Source organism: Haematobia irritans, chromosome 4, assembly GCF_050003625.1.
Source record: "Haematobia irritans isolate KBUSLIRL chromosome 4, ASM5000362v1, whole genome shotgun sequence".
In the NCBI taxonomy this organism is placed as follows: domain Eukaryota; kingdom Metazoa; phylum Arthropoda; class Insecta; order Diptera; family Muscidae; genus Haematobia; species Haematobia irritans.
The window spans coordinates 132,416,007-132,428,703 of NC_134400.1; the positions used below are offsets into that span (position 1 = coordinate 132,416,007).

Sequence of the window (12,697 nt, forward strand, 5' to 3'; positions counted from 1 at the left end):
AGAAGTCACTTCTTGGTTGTCGTCTTCCGAGTTTTCACAATCGGAATACTCTTCTTCCTCGAATAACAGATATATCCCCATTTTCCAAAAGCCGGATTGCTTTCTCAATTTTGGAAGACTTATCAGCATCCTGTCTCTTCTTTCGTTTGCACAACGAGCCACCGCTTTCAGAGAGCATTGAAAAATGGCGGCTTTTGAAAAATTCCTCATTACGAATTATGGCAACAAACTTAAAAAAAATTTATTAAACCAAGGGGGAGTAAGGGAAGAGCCATTAGTTTATGATAAGCTGCAGACGCTTCTTTCGAAGATCGTATATACTTAACTAAAGCCTTTCTGCTTCTCATGTTACGCCTAACAGCTTGGCAAAACTGGAACCTAAATGAACAGTTTTGTTAGCACTCGAATAAATGATGTTGTTTATTTTTATTTGTATTGCATTAGTTATGTTCACTTTTTAAATTTAACCGAAAATTATAATACATGAGCGGAATTGCGGAATTGTTATGATTTTGTTCAAATGTAAAGGTTTCACAAAATTGCGAAGTAAAATAACATTTTGGTAGAGGTTTTAAAAGAATTACGAAAAAAATAGATTGTGCTCGAGTGGAAAGGTTGAAAAAAATTCGCGCGAATTTTTTTCAACCTTTCCACTCGAGCACAATCTATTTTTTTCGTAATTCTTTTAAAACCTCTACCAAATTGTTATTTTACTTCGCAATTTTTTTATGTGCTGTAGTTTCGATTATATTAAATTCAAATTAAACAAAAATTTAGATTGTGCTCGAATGTAAAGACTTCAAAAAATCCACACGAGTTTCGTTTTTACATTTGAGAACAATCTAAATCTTTTTTTAATTCTTCTCACATTTAGAATATAAAAACAAAATATTTCATACGTACCAGCAACCAACATTTTGTGCTTTCACGTTCACAGTTTCCATCGGACGTTACATTAATTCTAGATTTACACTCTTTTTGTCTACACTCATATTTAGTTACACCTTTGTAAAATGATTTCTTGCGATAACTCATTTTTTCCTCAAATACGTAAAGGAGTTCACTTCCATTCCTTTTCCCGGGAATATTTCGTAATTCATATTGAGTATTTGTTTACTACACGACGTTTAGAATGAAACTGAATAGTCAATCAATGTTTACAATGAATTGCAAGCATTCATTTAAATACACGGTAGTTGTAACGGTACTAGTCTACGCATTTAGTAAAGTTGTTAGTTTTAACAAAATGAAATAATGCCCCACAAAGAAATCGTTGGGGGTTTCCTTCATCAATGAATTACGGTGTTTTTTCATAATGAAACAACACCCAAACATAATAGTGAAACAACACCCCAAAAAAACGAAACAATACCCCAAAATACGTTGTTTTTGTTTTCAGTATAAAGGTTTGGGGCTTTGTTTCATTTCCGTTTTGGGGCCTTATTTCTTGGGGGCTTATTTCATGGAGCCACTTTTTTCTGTGTATAGAAAATTTTGTCAAAATTCTAATTCTAAGAAAAATAAACAAATTTTATATCTATAGAAAATTTTGTCAAAATTTTATTTCCATATAAAATTTTGTCAACATTTTTATTTCTATATAAAATTGTGTCAAAATTTTGATTTCTATAGAAAATTTTGTCAATATTTTATTTCTATAGAAAATTTTGTCAAAATTTTATTTCTATAGAAAATGTTGTGAACATTTTATTTCTATAGAAAATTTTGTCAAAATTTTATTTCTATAGTATATTTTGTCAAAATTTTATTTCTATAGAAAATTTTGTCAAAATTTTATTTCTATAGAAAATTTTGTCAAAATGTTATTTCTATAGAAAATTTTGTCAAAATTTTATTTCTATAGAAAATTTTGTCAACATTTTATTTTTATAGAAAATTTTGTCCAAATTTTATTTCTATAGACAATTTTATTTCTATATAAAATTTTGTCAAAATTTTATTTCTATAGAAAATTTTGTCAAAACTTTATTTTTATAGAAAAATTTGTCAAATTTTTTTCTATAGCAAATTTTGCCAAAATTTTAATTCTAAGAAAATTTTGTCAAAATTTTATTTCTATAGTAAATTTTGTCAAAATTTTATTTCCATATAAATTTTGTTAAAATTTTATTTCCATATAAAATTTTGTCAAAATTTGATTTCCATAGAGAATTTTGTCAAAATTTTATTTCTATAGAAAATTTTGTCAAAATTTTATTTCTATAGAAAATTCTGTCAAAATTGTATTTCTATAGAAAATTTTGTCAAAATTTTATTTCCATATAAAATTTTGTTCAAATTTTATTTCCATATCAAATTTTGTTAAAATTTTATTTCCATGTAAAATTTTGTCAAAATTTAGTTCTATAGAAAATTTTGTCAAAATTTTATTTCCATATAAAATGTTGTCAAAATTTAATTCTATAAAAAATTTTATTTCTATATAAAATTTTGTCAAAATTATATATCTATAGAAAATTTTGTCAAAATTTTATTTCTATATAAAATTTTGTCAAATTTTTTTTCTATAGCAAAGTTTGTCAAAATTTTAATTCTAAGAAAAATAAACAAATTTTATATCTATAGAAAATTTTGCCAAAATTTTATTTCCATATAACATATTGTTAAAATTTTATTTCCGTATAAAATTTTGTCAAAATTTTATCTCTATATGAAATTTTGTCAAAATTTTATTTCTATAGAAAATTTTGTCAAAATTTTATTTCTATAGAAAATGTTGTCAAAATTTTATTTTATTTATTTATATATTTTTTTTAAATTTTATTTCCATATAAAATTTTGTCAAAATTTTATTTCTATATAAAATTTTATTTCTATATAAAATTTTATTTCTATATAAAATTTTGTCAAAATTTTATTTGTATAGAAAATTTTGTCAAAATTTTATTTCTATAGAAAAATTTGTCAAATTTTTTTCTATAGCAAATTTTGTCAAAATTTTAATTCTAAGAAAATTTTGTCAAAATTTTATTTCTATAGTAAATTTTGTCAACATTTTATTTTTATAGAAAATTTTGTTAAAATTTTATTTCTATAGAAAATTTTGTTAAAATTTTATTTCTATAGAAAATGTTGTCAAAATTTTATTTCCATATAAAATTTAGTTAAAATTTTATTTCCATATAAAATTTTGTTAAAATTTTATTTCCGTATAAAATTTTGTCAACATTTTATTTCCGTATAAAATTTTGTCAAAATTTTATTTTTATAGAAAACTTTTTCAAAATTTTATTTCTAAAGAAAATTTTGTCAAAATTTTATTTTTATAGAAATTTTTTTCAAAAATTTTCTTTCTAAAGAAAATTTTGTCAAAAGTTTATTTCTTTAGAAACTTTGTTCAACATTTAATTTCTATAGAAAATTTGTTCAAAATTTAATTTCTATAGAAAATTTGTCAATATTTTATTTCTGTAGAAAATTATGTCAAAATTTTATTTCTATAGAAAATTTTATCAAAATTTTATTTCTATAGAAAATTCTTGTACCTCTTAATTGGAGAGGAAAATTTTGAAAAATCTACCAAAACATGAAGAATTTTACCAATCTACCAAACAGGAACAAATTCTACAATTTTTGGTAGAATTCTACAAAATGTGGCAACCGTGATTGAGATCTGGTGATTTTGCGATAGAACTGAAGCAAGGCAGTTCGTGATTAAGCTATCCTTGGTTGATGCATGCCGAGTTCGATGGTGGTGAATCCTAGAATGCCCATGGTCTGTGGCCGAAATGTTTATGTTTATGTTAATATGAGCGGAAAGCGACAATCGTACAGTACGGCGGCTTACATCATTACTATCGACGGAGCTTGAGATCTAATGACCCATCGAAGTACTCTTTGGTACTTAAACCCCATCATTTTGTTTGTTCACAAACTGTTCAATTTGCCATTTTGATGTTTTCCAGCCAAATATAAAGCAATCACACTACCACGCTTGAATTCCACCACGAATAACATTATTTCTGAACTCAAGAGATCAAATTGATTTTGTAAGCTTGAAAACAATAAACTGAACTGCCATTGTAATAATTCAATTGTCAAACGACCGATTTAGAAATGATAGCAACCTGAATTTGGTTGCAATACATATTAGCCACCCCTTTATATGATGGAGGGTATATTTTACTAAAACCTTAATGTTATCTATGTGTACTTACCTAAAATTGAAACACGTGACAGAAATTCTTCGTACATTTTACGCTTGCGTATGGTGGAACCCATCAAAATGCGACGATATGAATCGCGATCAATACCCCACAATTTAACATCAGTTTTAGCACGAACTGTGGCAGCTCTGGGTGTGCCATAGATTAAAGCCAATTCACCGAAACTACCACCATCACCGATGGTAGTAACCAATTCCGAGTTGACAAATACCTAGAGAAGGACAATAACAGAAATATCAATGATAGGTTCCTAGTTTGTCTAAATTATTTTCATACCTCAACTTCACCCTGATCGATCACATAGAAATTATCACCCTCATCACCTTGCTGGATAATATTTTCACCCATTAAATGGACCAAAGGAAACATGGCATCGAAAATATCTGATCTTTCATTTTCATCCAAATGTGAGAAGAGAACATTTTTGGCAATGGCCTTGGAAAGGGCTGCCATTGTTTTGTAATCTTTAGGTACAACTTTTTTCACATAACTGGTGGCATCTTCTTCGCTGACTGGTTCGGCAGAGATACCACCACGTCGTCGGACTGGGGGTGCAGCTGTTTGTGGCATTGGACTGAGATCTTCACAATCATCGGGACTAGTTACCTGTTTGGTGGAATCAAGTTTCACTTGTTCCTGAAACAAACAAAAAAAATTGAAGTTAGGATTAAAACTGGTTGAATAAAAGGAATTGTCATAGTAGGGTACTTAAGCAAAAATATAAAACAACGGGATACATAATAAGTCGTATTACTATTATTATGCCTTAGGCAAGAAAAATTTTAACCACCTTCATTGAAAAGTTTATTGTATTATCGTCAATGAAAAACACTTTGTATCAGAGTTTTCTATGATAAGTAAAATTATCGTTTGAAATTTTATGAACAAGAAATCGTTGCATTCCCGACAATTTTTGTTCAATGTAAGTATTCTGTTGCCAACCTTACTTTCATTTAGATCACGATTGCACTCGTTCCAAAAATATTATAACAAAACTTTACAAAAAATCTACCAAATTAAAAAACCTATTTTGATGTTTTTGACTGTTTCAATTACTTCTTCTACAAAAAGGGAGAACTTACTCACTATGGACTTGATAGTAGGACTTAACACGAAAATTAAAACTTGTAAAAATATTGAATTTATAAAAAAGTTAGTCAACATTTTGTTTCTATAGAAAATTTTGTCAAAATTTTATATCTATAGAAAATTTTGTCAAAATTTTATTTCTATAGTATATTTTGTCAAAATATTATTTCTATAGAAAATTTTGTCAAAATTATATTTCTATAGAAAATTTGTCAAAATTTTATTTCTATAGAAAATTTTGTCAAAATTTTATTTCTATAGTATATTTTGTCAAAATTTTATTTCTATAGAAAATTTTGTCAAAATTTTATTTCTATTGAAAATTTTGTCAAAATTATATTTCTATAGAAAATTTTGTCAAAATTTTATTTCTATAGAAAATTTTGTCAAAATTTTATTTCTATAGAAAATTTTGTCAACATTTTATTTTTATAGAAAATTTTGTCCAAATTTTATTTCTATAGAAAATTTTGTCAAAATTTTATTTCTATAGAAAATTTTGTCAAAAATTTTATTTCTATAGAAAATTTTGTCAAATTTTTTTTTCTATAGAAAATTTTGTCAAAATTTCATTTCTATAAACATTTTTGTCAAAATTTTATTTCTATAGAAAATTTTGTCAAAATTTTATTTCTATAGAAAATTTTGCAAAATTTTACTTCTATAAAAATTTTTGTCAACATTTTATTTCCATAGAAAATTTTGTCAAAAGTTTATTTCTTTACAAATTTTTTTCAAAATTATATTTCTATAGAAAATTTTGCCAAATTTTATTTCTATAGAAAATTTTGTAAAAATTTTATTTCTTTAAAAAATTTTGTCAAACTTTTATTTCTATAGAATGTTTTGTCAAAATTTTATTTCTATAGAAAATTTGGTCAAAATTTTATCTCTATAGAAAATTTTGTCAAAATTTTATCTCTATATAAAATTTTGTCAAAATTTTATTTCTATAGAAAATTTTGTCAAAATTTTATTTCTATAGAAAATTTTGTCAAAATTTTATTTCTACAGAAAATTTTGTAAAAATTTTATTTCTATTGAAAATTTTGTCAAAATTATATTTCTATAGAAAATTTTGTCAAAATTTTATTTCTACAGAAAATTTTGTCAAAATTTTAGTTCTATAGAATGTTTTGTAAAAATTTTATTTCTATAGAAAATTTTGTCAAAATTTTATTTCTATAGAAAATTTTGTCAAAATTTTATTTCTATATAAAAATTTTTGTCAAAATTTTATTTCTATATAAAATTTTTTGTCAAAATTTTATTTCTATAGAAAATTTTGTCAAAATTTTATTTCTATAGAAAATTTTGTCAAAATTTTATTTCTATAGAAAATTTTGTCAAAATTTTATTTCTATAGAAAATTTTGTCAAAATTTTATTTGTATAGAAAATTTTGTTAAAATTTTATTTCTATAGAAAATTTTGTCAAAATTCTATTTCTATAGAAAATTTTGTCAAACTTTTATTTCTATAGAATGTTTTGTCAAAATTTTATTTCTATAGAAAATTTGGTCAAAATTTTATCTCTATAGAAAATTTTGTCAAAATTTTATCTCTATATAAAATTTTGTCAAAATTTTATTTCTATAGAAAATTTTGTCAAAATTTTATTTCTATAGAAAATTTTGTCAAAATTTTATTTCTACAGAAAATTTTGTAAAAATTTTATTTCTATTGAAAATTTTGTCAAAATTATATTTCTATAGAAAATTTTGTCAAAATTTTATTTCTACAGAAAATTTTGTCAAAATTTTATTTCTATAAAATGTTTTCTAAAAATTTTATTTCTATAGAAAATTTTGTCAAAATTTTATTTCTATAGAAAATTTTGTCAAAATTTTATTTCTATATAAAAATTTTTGTCAAAATTTTATTTCTATATAAAAATTTTTGTCAAAATTTTATTTCTATATAAAAATTTTTGTCAAAATTTTATTTCTATAGAAAATTTTGTCAAAATTTTATTTCTATAGAAAATTTTGTCAAAATTTTATTTCTATAGAAAATTTTGTCAAAATTTTATTTCTATAGAAAATTTTGTCAAAATTCTATTTCTATAGAATGTTTTGTAAAAATTTTATTTCTATAGAAAACTTAGTCAAAATTTTATTTCTATAGACAATTTTGTCAAAATTTTATTTCTATATAAAAATTTTTGTCAAAATTTTATTTCTATAGAAAATTTTGTCAAAATTTTATTTCTATAGAAAATTTTGTCAAAATTTTATTTCTATAGAAAATTTTGTCAAAATTTTATTTCTATAGAAAATTTTGTCAAAATTTTATTTCTATAGAAAATTTTGTCAAAATTTTATTTCTATAGAAAATTTTGTCAAAATTTTATTTCTATAGAAAATTTTGTCAAAATTCTATTTCTATAGAAAATTTAGTCAAAATTTTATTTCTATAGACAATTTTGTCAAAATTTTATTTCTATAGAAAATTTTGTCAAAATTTTATTTCTATAGAAAATTTTGTCAAAATTTTATTTCTATAGAAAATTTTGTCAAAATTTTATTTCTATAGAAAATTTTGTCAAAATTCTATTTCTATAGAATGTTTTGTAAAAATTTTATTTCTATAGAAAATTTAGTCAAAATTTTATTTCTATAGACAATTTTGTCAAAATTTTATTTCTATATAAAAATTTTTGTCAAAATTTTATTTCTATAGAAAATTTTGTCAAAATTTTATTTCTATTGAAAATTTTGTCAAGATTTTATTTCTATAGAAAATTTTGTCAAAATTTTATTTCTATAGAAAATTTTGTCAAAATTTTATTTCTATAGAAAATTTTGTCAAAATTTTATTTCTATAGAAAATTTTGTCAAAATTTTATTTCTATAGAAAATTTTGTCAAAATTTTATTTCTATAGAAAATTTTGTCAAAATTTTATTTCTATAGAAAATTTTGTCAAAATTTTATTTCTATAGAAAATTTTGTCAAAATTTTATTTATATAGAAAATTTTGTCAAAATTTTATCTCTATATAAAATTTTGTCAAAATTTTATTTCTATAGAAAATGTTGTCAAAATTTTATTTCTATAGAAAATTTTGTCAAAATTTTATTTCTTCAGAAAATTTTGTAAAAATTTTATTTCTATAGAAAATTTTGTCAAAATTTTATTTCTATAAAAATTTTGTTTGAGTATTGGTGAACTTTTGCACTTTTTGAAACTTCAATGGATTCAGTCCAAATTAATTTTTCAATATATGATGCATTCCTGATATGTTAAGCTCACGAGCAAGTTATCTACCATTGCGGTGTGGATTCCGATAAAATCTGTCTTAATTTTGTCGGATCATTTCTACCAGCATTACGGTAATATGCAAAATATTTTTTCACATTTAAATGCTGGACGGCTCAAATGATAGCCACTTGTATTTTTCCAAACATATGAAGCTATCGCGCTTTAAATCCATCACGAAACAACTTTATTTCTCAATGCAATAGAGCAAAATGCTTTTGTAATCTTGTACAAAATGAACTGTCGCTCGAATAAATCTATGAGCTGTCAGGCGAGCGGTTTAGAAATGATGGCAACTTGAGTTTGGTTGCAAAGCATATCAGCCACCCTGTATACAAGTTAGGGTGCCCAGAAAAAAACTGTTTGGAATTTAAGTAAGGATACATTTAAGACACAATTATCTTTTAAATTTAATTATTCTTATCTCAAGAGAGAAGCAGCTGCAATCATTCATCCATGGTTAAATTATAATGGCCTCTCTTTAGTAAGGCTATTAAAACTTTTCTGAATCTTTAAATTTTTTTCTCTTCGTATGAATAAAACAACAACAACAACTCTCCTTGTTTCCCCCAGATTCACTCCATAACACTTGAATATAGAATAACGAACTGTTTTTGTATTCATTTTACAAAATCAAATTTCTTTAAATAGTCAAAGCAAAAAACTTTAAAAGCGCCGACACCAACAATAGCGGCAAAAAGACCCTGAACTTTGAAAAAAAAAAAATCGACCGGGAAGGCGACTTTGCACCAATAAAAGTTTTTATTTTCTTCATACCAACAATGAGAAAGGAAACTCTATGCAAATCTACTCCAAAGGAACCAAAAAGTCTTCATTCATGTTCTCCTTATTTGAAATGTGTTTGATGATTGGTGATATGGTGCATGGTAAAAGCAACGTTCAACAATTGATATCTTACGTGACATGTACACTGAGAAAAATAGCATGCTCAGTTCCACAGATGTTGTCTTTACACTAATGATTTTGGTATTGATTCCGAGCCAAAGAAGTGGAGAATCGAAGTAATTTGAGTTTTTCGTACTTGATTCTGAGAAACAAAATTTAATTTAGTCGTTTTCAGCTTTATTCTTCATGTGCTAAAAATGTGATAACGACAACATAAATTCAAACTCAGCCTCGACTTGATTCTGAGAAACAAAATTTAATTCAGTCGTTTTCAGCTTTATTCTTCATGTGCTAAAAATGTGATAACGACAACATAAATTCAAACTCAGCCTCGACTTCAATTAGAAATTATGCTATGTTTCGAGTACAAACCTCTCCTATTTTTGAACGCCTTTGTACTCTATAGTCAAGATATAAAAAGTCAACAAATTTAACAAGTATATACGGCCGTAAGTTCGGCCAGGCCGAATCTTATGTACCCTCCACCATGGATTGCGTAGAAACTTCTACGAAAAACTGTCATCCAAAATCGAATTAATTGGGTTGTGGTATCTTAAAACTTCTTAACATAGTTTTCTAAATTGTGAGTTAGTCCATACGTGGTATATATTAGACAAAAAAGGTATGTATAGGCAAGTCTACAAATAATTACGAATCGATATGGACTTTTGCACGGTACGTAGAGAGCCAGAATTGAAATATGGGGGACGGTTATATGTGGGCTATATACAATTATGAATTTGATATGGACCAATTTTTGTGTGATTGGGGATCTATTTATCTGAGGGCTATATATAACTATATACCGATATGGACCTAGTTAGGCATGGTTGTTAACGGCCATATACTAGCATAATGTACCAAATTTCAACTGACTCGGATGGAATTTGCTCCTCCAAGTGGCTCCAAAACCAAATCTCGGGATCGGTTTATATGGAGGCTATATATGATTATGGACTGATATGGACCAATTCCTGCATGGTTGTTAAATATCATATACTAACATCTCGTACTAAATTTCAACCGAATCGGATGAATTTTGCTCTTCCAAGGGGCTCCGGAGGTCAAATCTGGGGATCGGTTTATATGGGGGCTATATATAATTATGGACCAATCTCGACCAATTTTTGCATGGGTGTTTGAGGCCATATATTAACACCACGTACCAAATTTCAACAGAATCGGTTGAATTTTGCTCTTCCACGAGGCTCCGGAGGTCAAATCTGGGCATCGGTTTAAATGGTGCTATATATAATTATGGACCGATTTGGACCAATTTTTGCTTGGTTGTTAGAGATCATATGCTAACACCATGTACCAAATTTCAGCCGGATCGGATGAAATTTGCTTTTCTTAGAGGCTCGGCAAACCAAATCGGGGGATCGGTTTATATGGGGGCTATATATAATTATGGACCGATGTGGACCAATTTGTGCATGGTTGTTGGAGATGATATGCTGACACTATGTACCTAATTTCAACCGGATGGGATGAAATTTGCTTCTCTTAGAGGCTCCGCAAGCCAAATCTGGGGATCGGTTTATATGGGGGCTATATATAATTATGGACTGATGTGAACCAATTTTTGTATGGTTGTTAGAGACCATATACCAACACCATGTACCAAATTTCAGCCGGATCGGATGAAATTTGCTTCTCTTAGAGGCTCGGCAATCCAAATCGGGGGATCGGTTTATATGGGGGCTATATATAATTATGGACCGATATGGACCAATTTTTGCATGGTTGTTAGAGACCATATACTAACACCATGTACCAAATTTCAGCCGGATCTTAGAGCAATCGCAAGCCAAATTTGGGGGTCCGTTTATATGGGGGCTATACGTAAAAGTGGACCGATATGGCCCATTTGCAATACCATCCGACCTACATCCATAACAACTACTTGTGCCAAGTTTCAAGTCGATAGGTTGTTTCGTTCGGAAGTTAGCGTGATTTCAACAGACGGACGGACATGCTCAGATCGACTCAGAATTTCACCACGACCCAGAATATATATATACTTTATGGGGTCTTAGAGCAATATTTCGATGTGTTATAAACGGAATGACAAAGTTAATATACCCCCATCCTATGGTGGAGGGTATAAAAAAGCCGGCTCTTTGGGTCAGAATCAATACCAAAATCTTTAAGGGGGGAAAAATTGGATCCAAGTAAATTTTTTCAGTTCAGGGATTTTTCTATTCACTTCCAATGAAGTTATTTTGACAAGTCTTAGAAAATGCGCTATTTGGACATTTGAAGTGAACATTTCAATTTTGAACACTTAAATGTAGCAAATCATCCTTAAATTAACTGAAATATTGAATCTTTACATTTAAGATAAAAACGCTTCAAATATTGGCTAAAACTTATTTTGAATCATTGGTTTAAAGTTTTTTTTTTGGAATTAAGAAAACATTTTTTACTTTGAAATAACAGTTATAATTTCGATTTTTAAACTGGCATTTGTTTGTACGTGAATAGCTTTGTTAATATATCACACAAAGAGAATGAAAATTCGATAAATAAGATCTGTATCTTAATTTTATTGTTACTAGATGTAAGGCCAGACTCGTAATCAATACAAAAATTTTTAAAGGAATGCCATAATCAAGTAAACTTTTTTTGAGTGTGGGATAATTCAAATTTGGCCTACTTCCAGATCAAAAGTTGGGTATCCTAATCTCCCTTTTGGAAGCTCGTTTTTAGTGGAAAGCCTTTATTCTTTGACATTTCTACGCCTTTACTAAAACTGTATAGATAAGGCTTCAACAATGCAATGAAACTCTCCAAAGAAATGATTAAAATCTATTTCATCGAAAAATCTCTCTGTCGTCCATGTGTGGCAGTTTTGGTGCGGCTGAAGGTCCGTGGTAGTGGTTGGACTCTACGTATCAAATTGGACAGCCACTTTGCAATTTAGTTGTGCTAAATTTCACGAAACCGTATGAGAAGCCAAGATTTTTAACGATTTTATACTTCAGAATATGACATGGTTTTCTTTGTTAATTTCGTCTATTTCTCTGCAGTGATAAATCTCTGAATATAACATTAATGCTAATAAATTGCCAGCTAATATATTCATTTTTATGTAGCATGATAGGGGTTGAGCGGATAGGAGGCTAGCAAAACAAGGCTAATCCTATTATCTATCACGGCCACCGCTACAACCTTCATCAAAGACATGGAAGCCACAAACAACATACACTTTAGAAAAAAAAAAAACATGCACGCAGAGAAGGAATATGATCATG

The 12,697-nt window shown here is 26.8% G+C and overlaps 1 protein-coding gene across 7 annotated transcripts in view; it reads right to left on the reverse strand.

The window, feature by feature from the left end:
- Pka-R1 (protein kinase, cAMP-dependent, regulatory subunit type 1) overlaps positions 1-12,697 on the reverse strand; it is a 219,637-nt gene that overhangs the window by 5,243 nt on the left and 201,697 nt on the right. For all 7 annotated transcript variants that reach the window (XM_075308380.1, XM_075308379.1, XM_075308385.1 and 4 more), the window contains 2 exons: positions 4,464-4,823; positions 4,179-4,398 (listed from right to left, as the gene is read on the reverse strand). In XM_075308380.1, the coding sequence (XP_075164495.1) occupies positions 4,179-4,398; positions 4,464-4,823 (580 nt within the window). The remainder of the gene's footprint in view (positions 1-4,178; positions 4,399-4,463; positions 4,824-12,697) is intronic.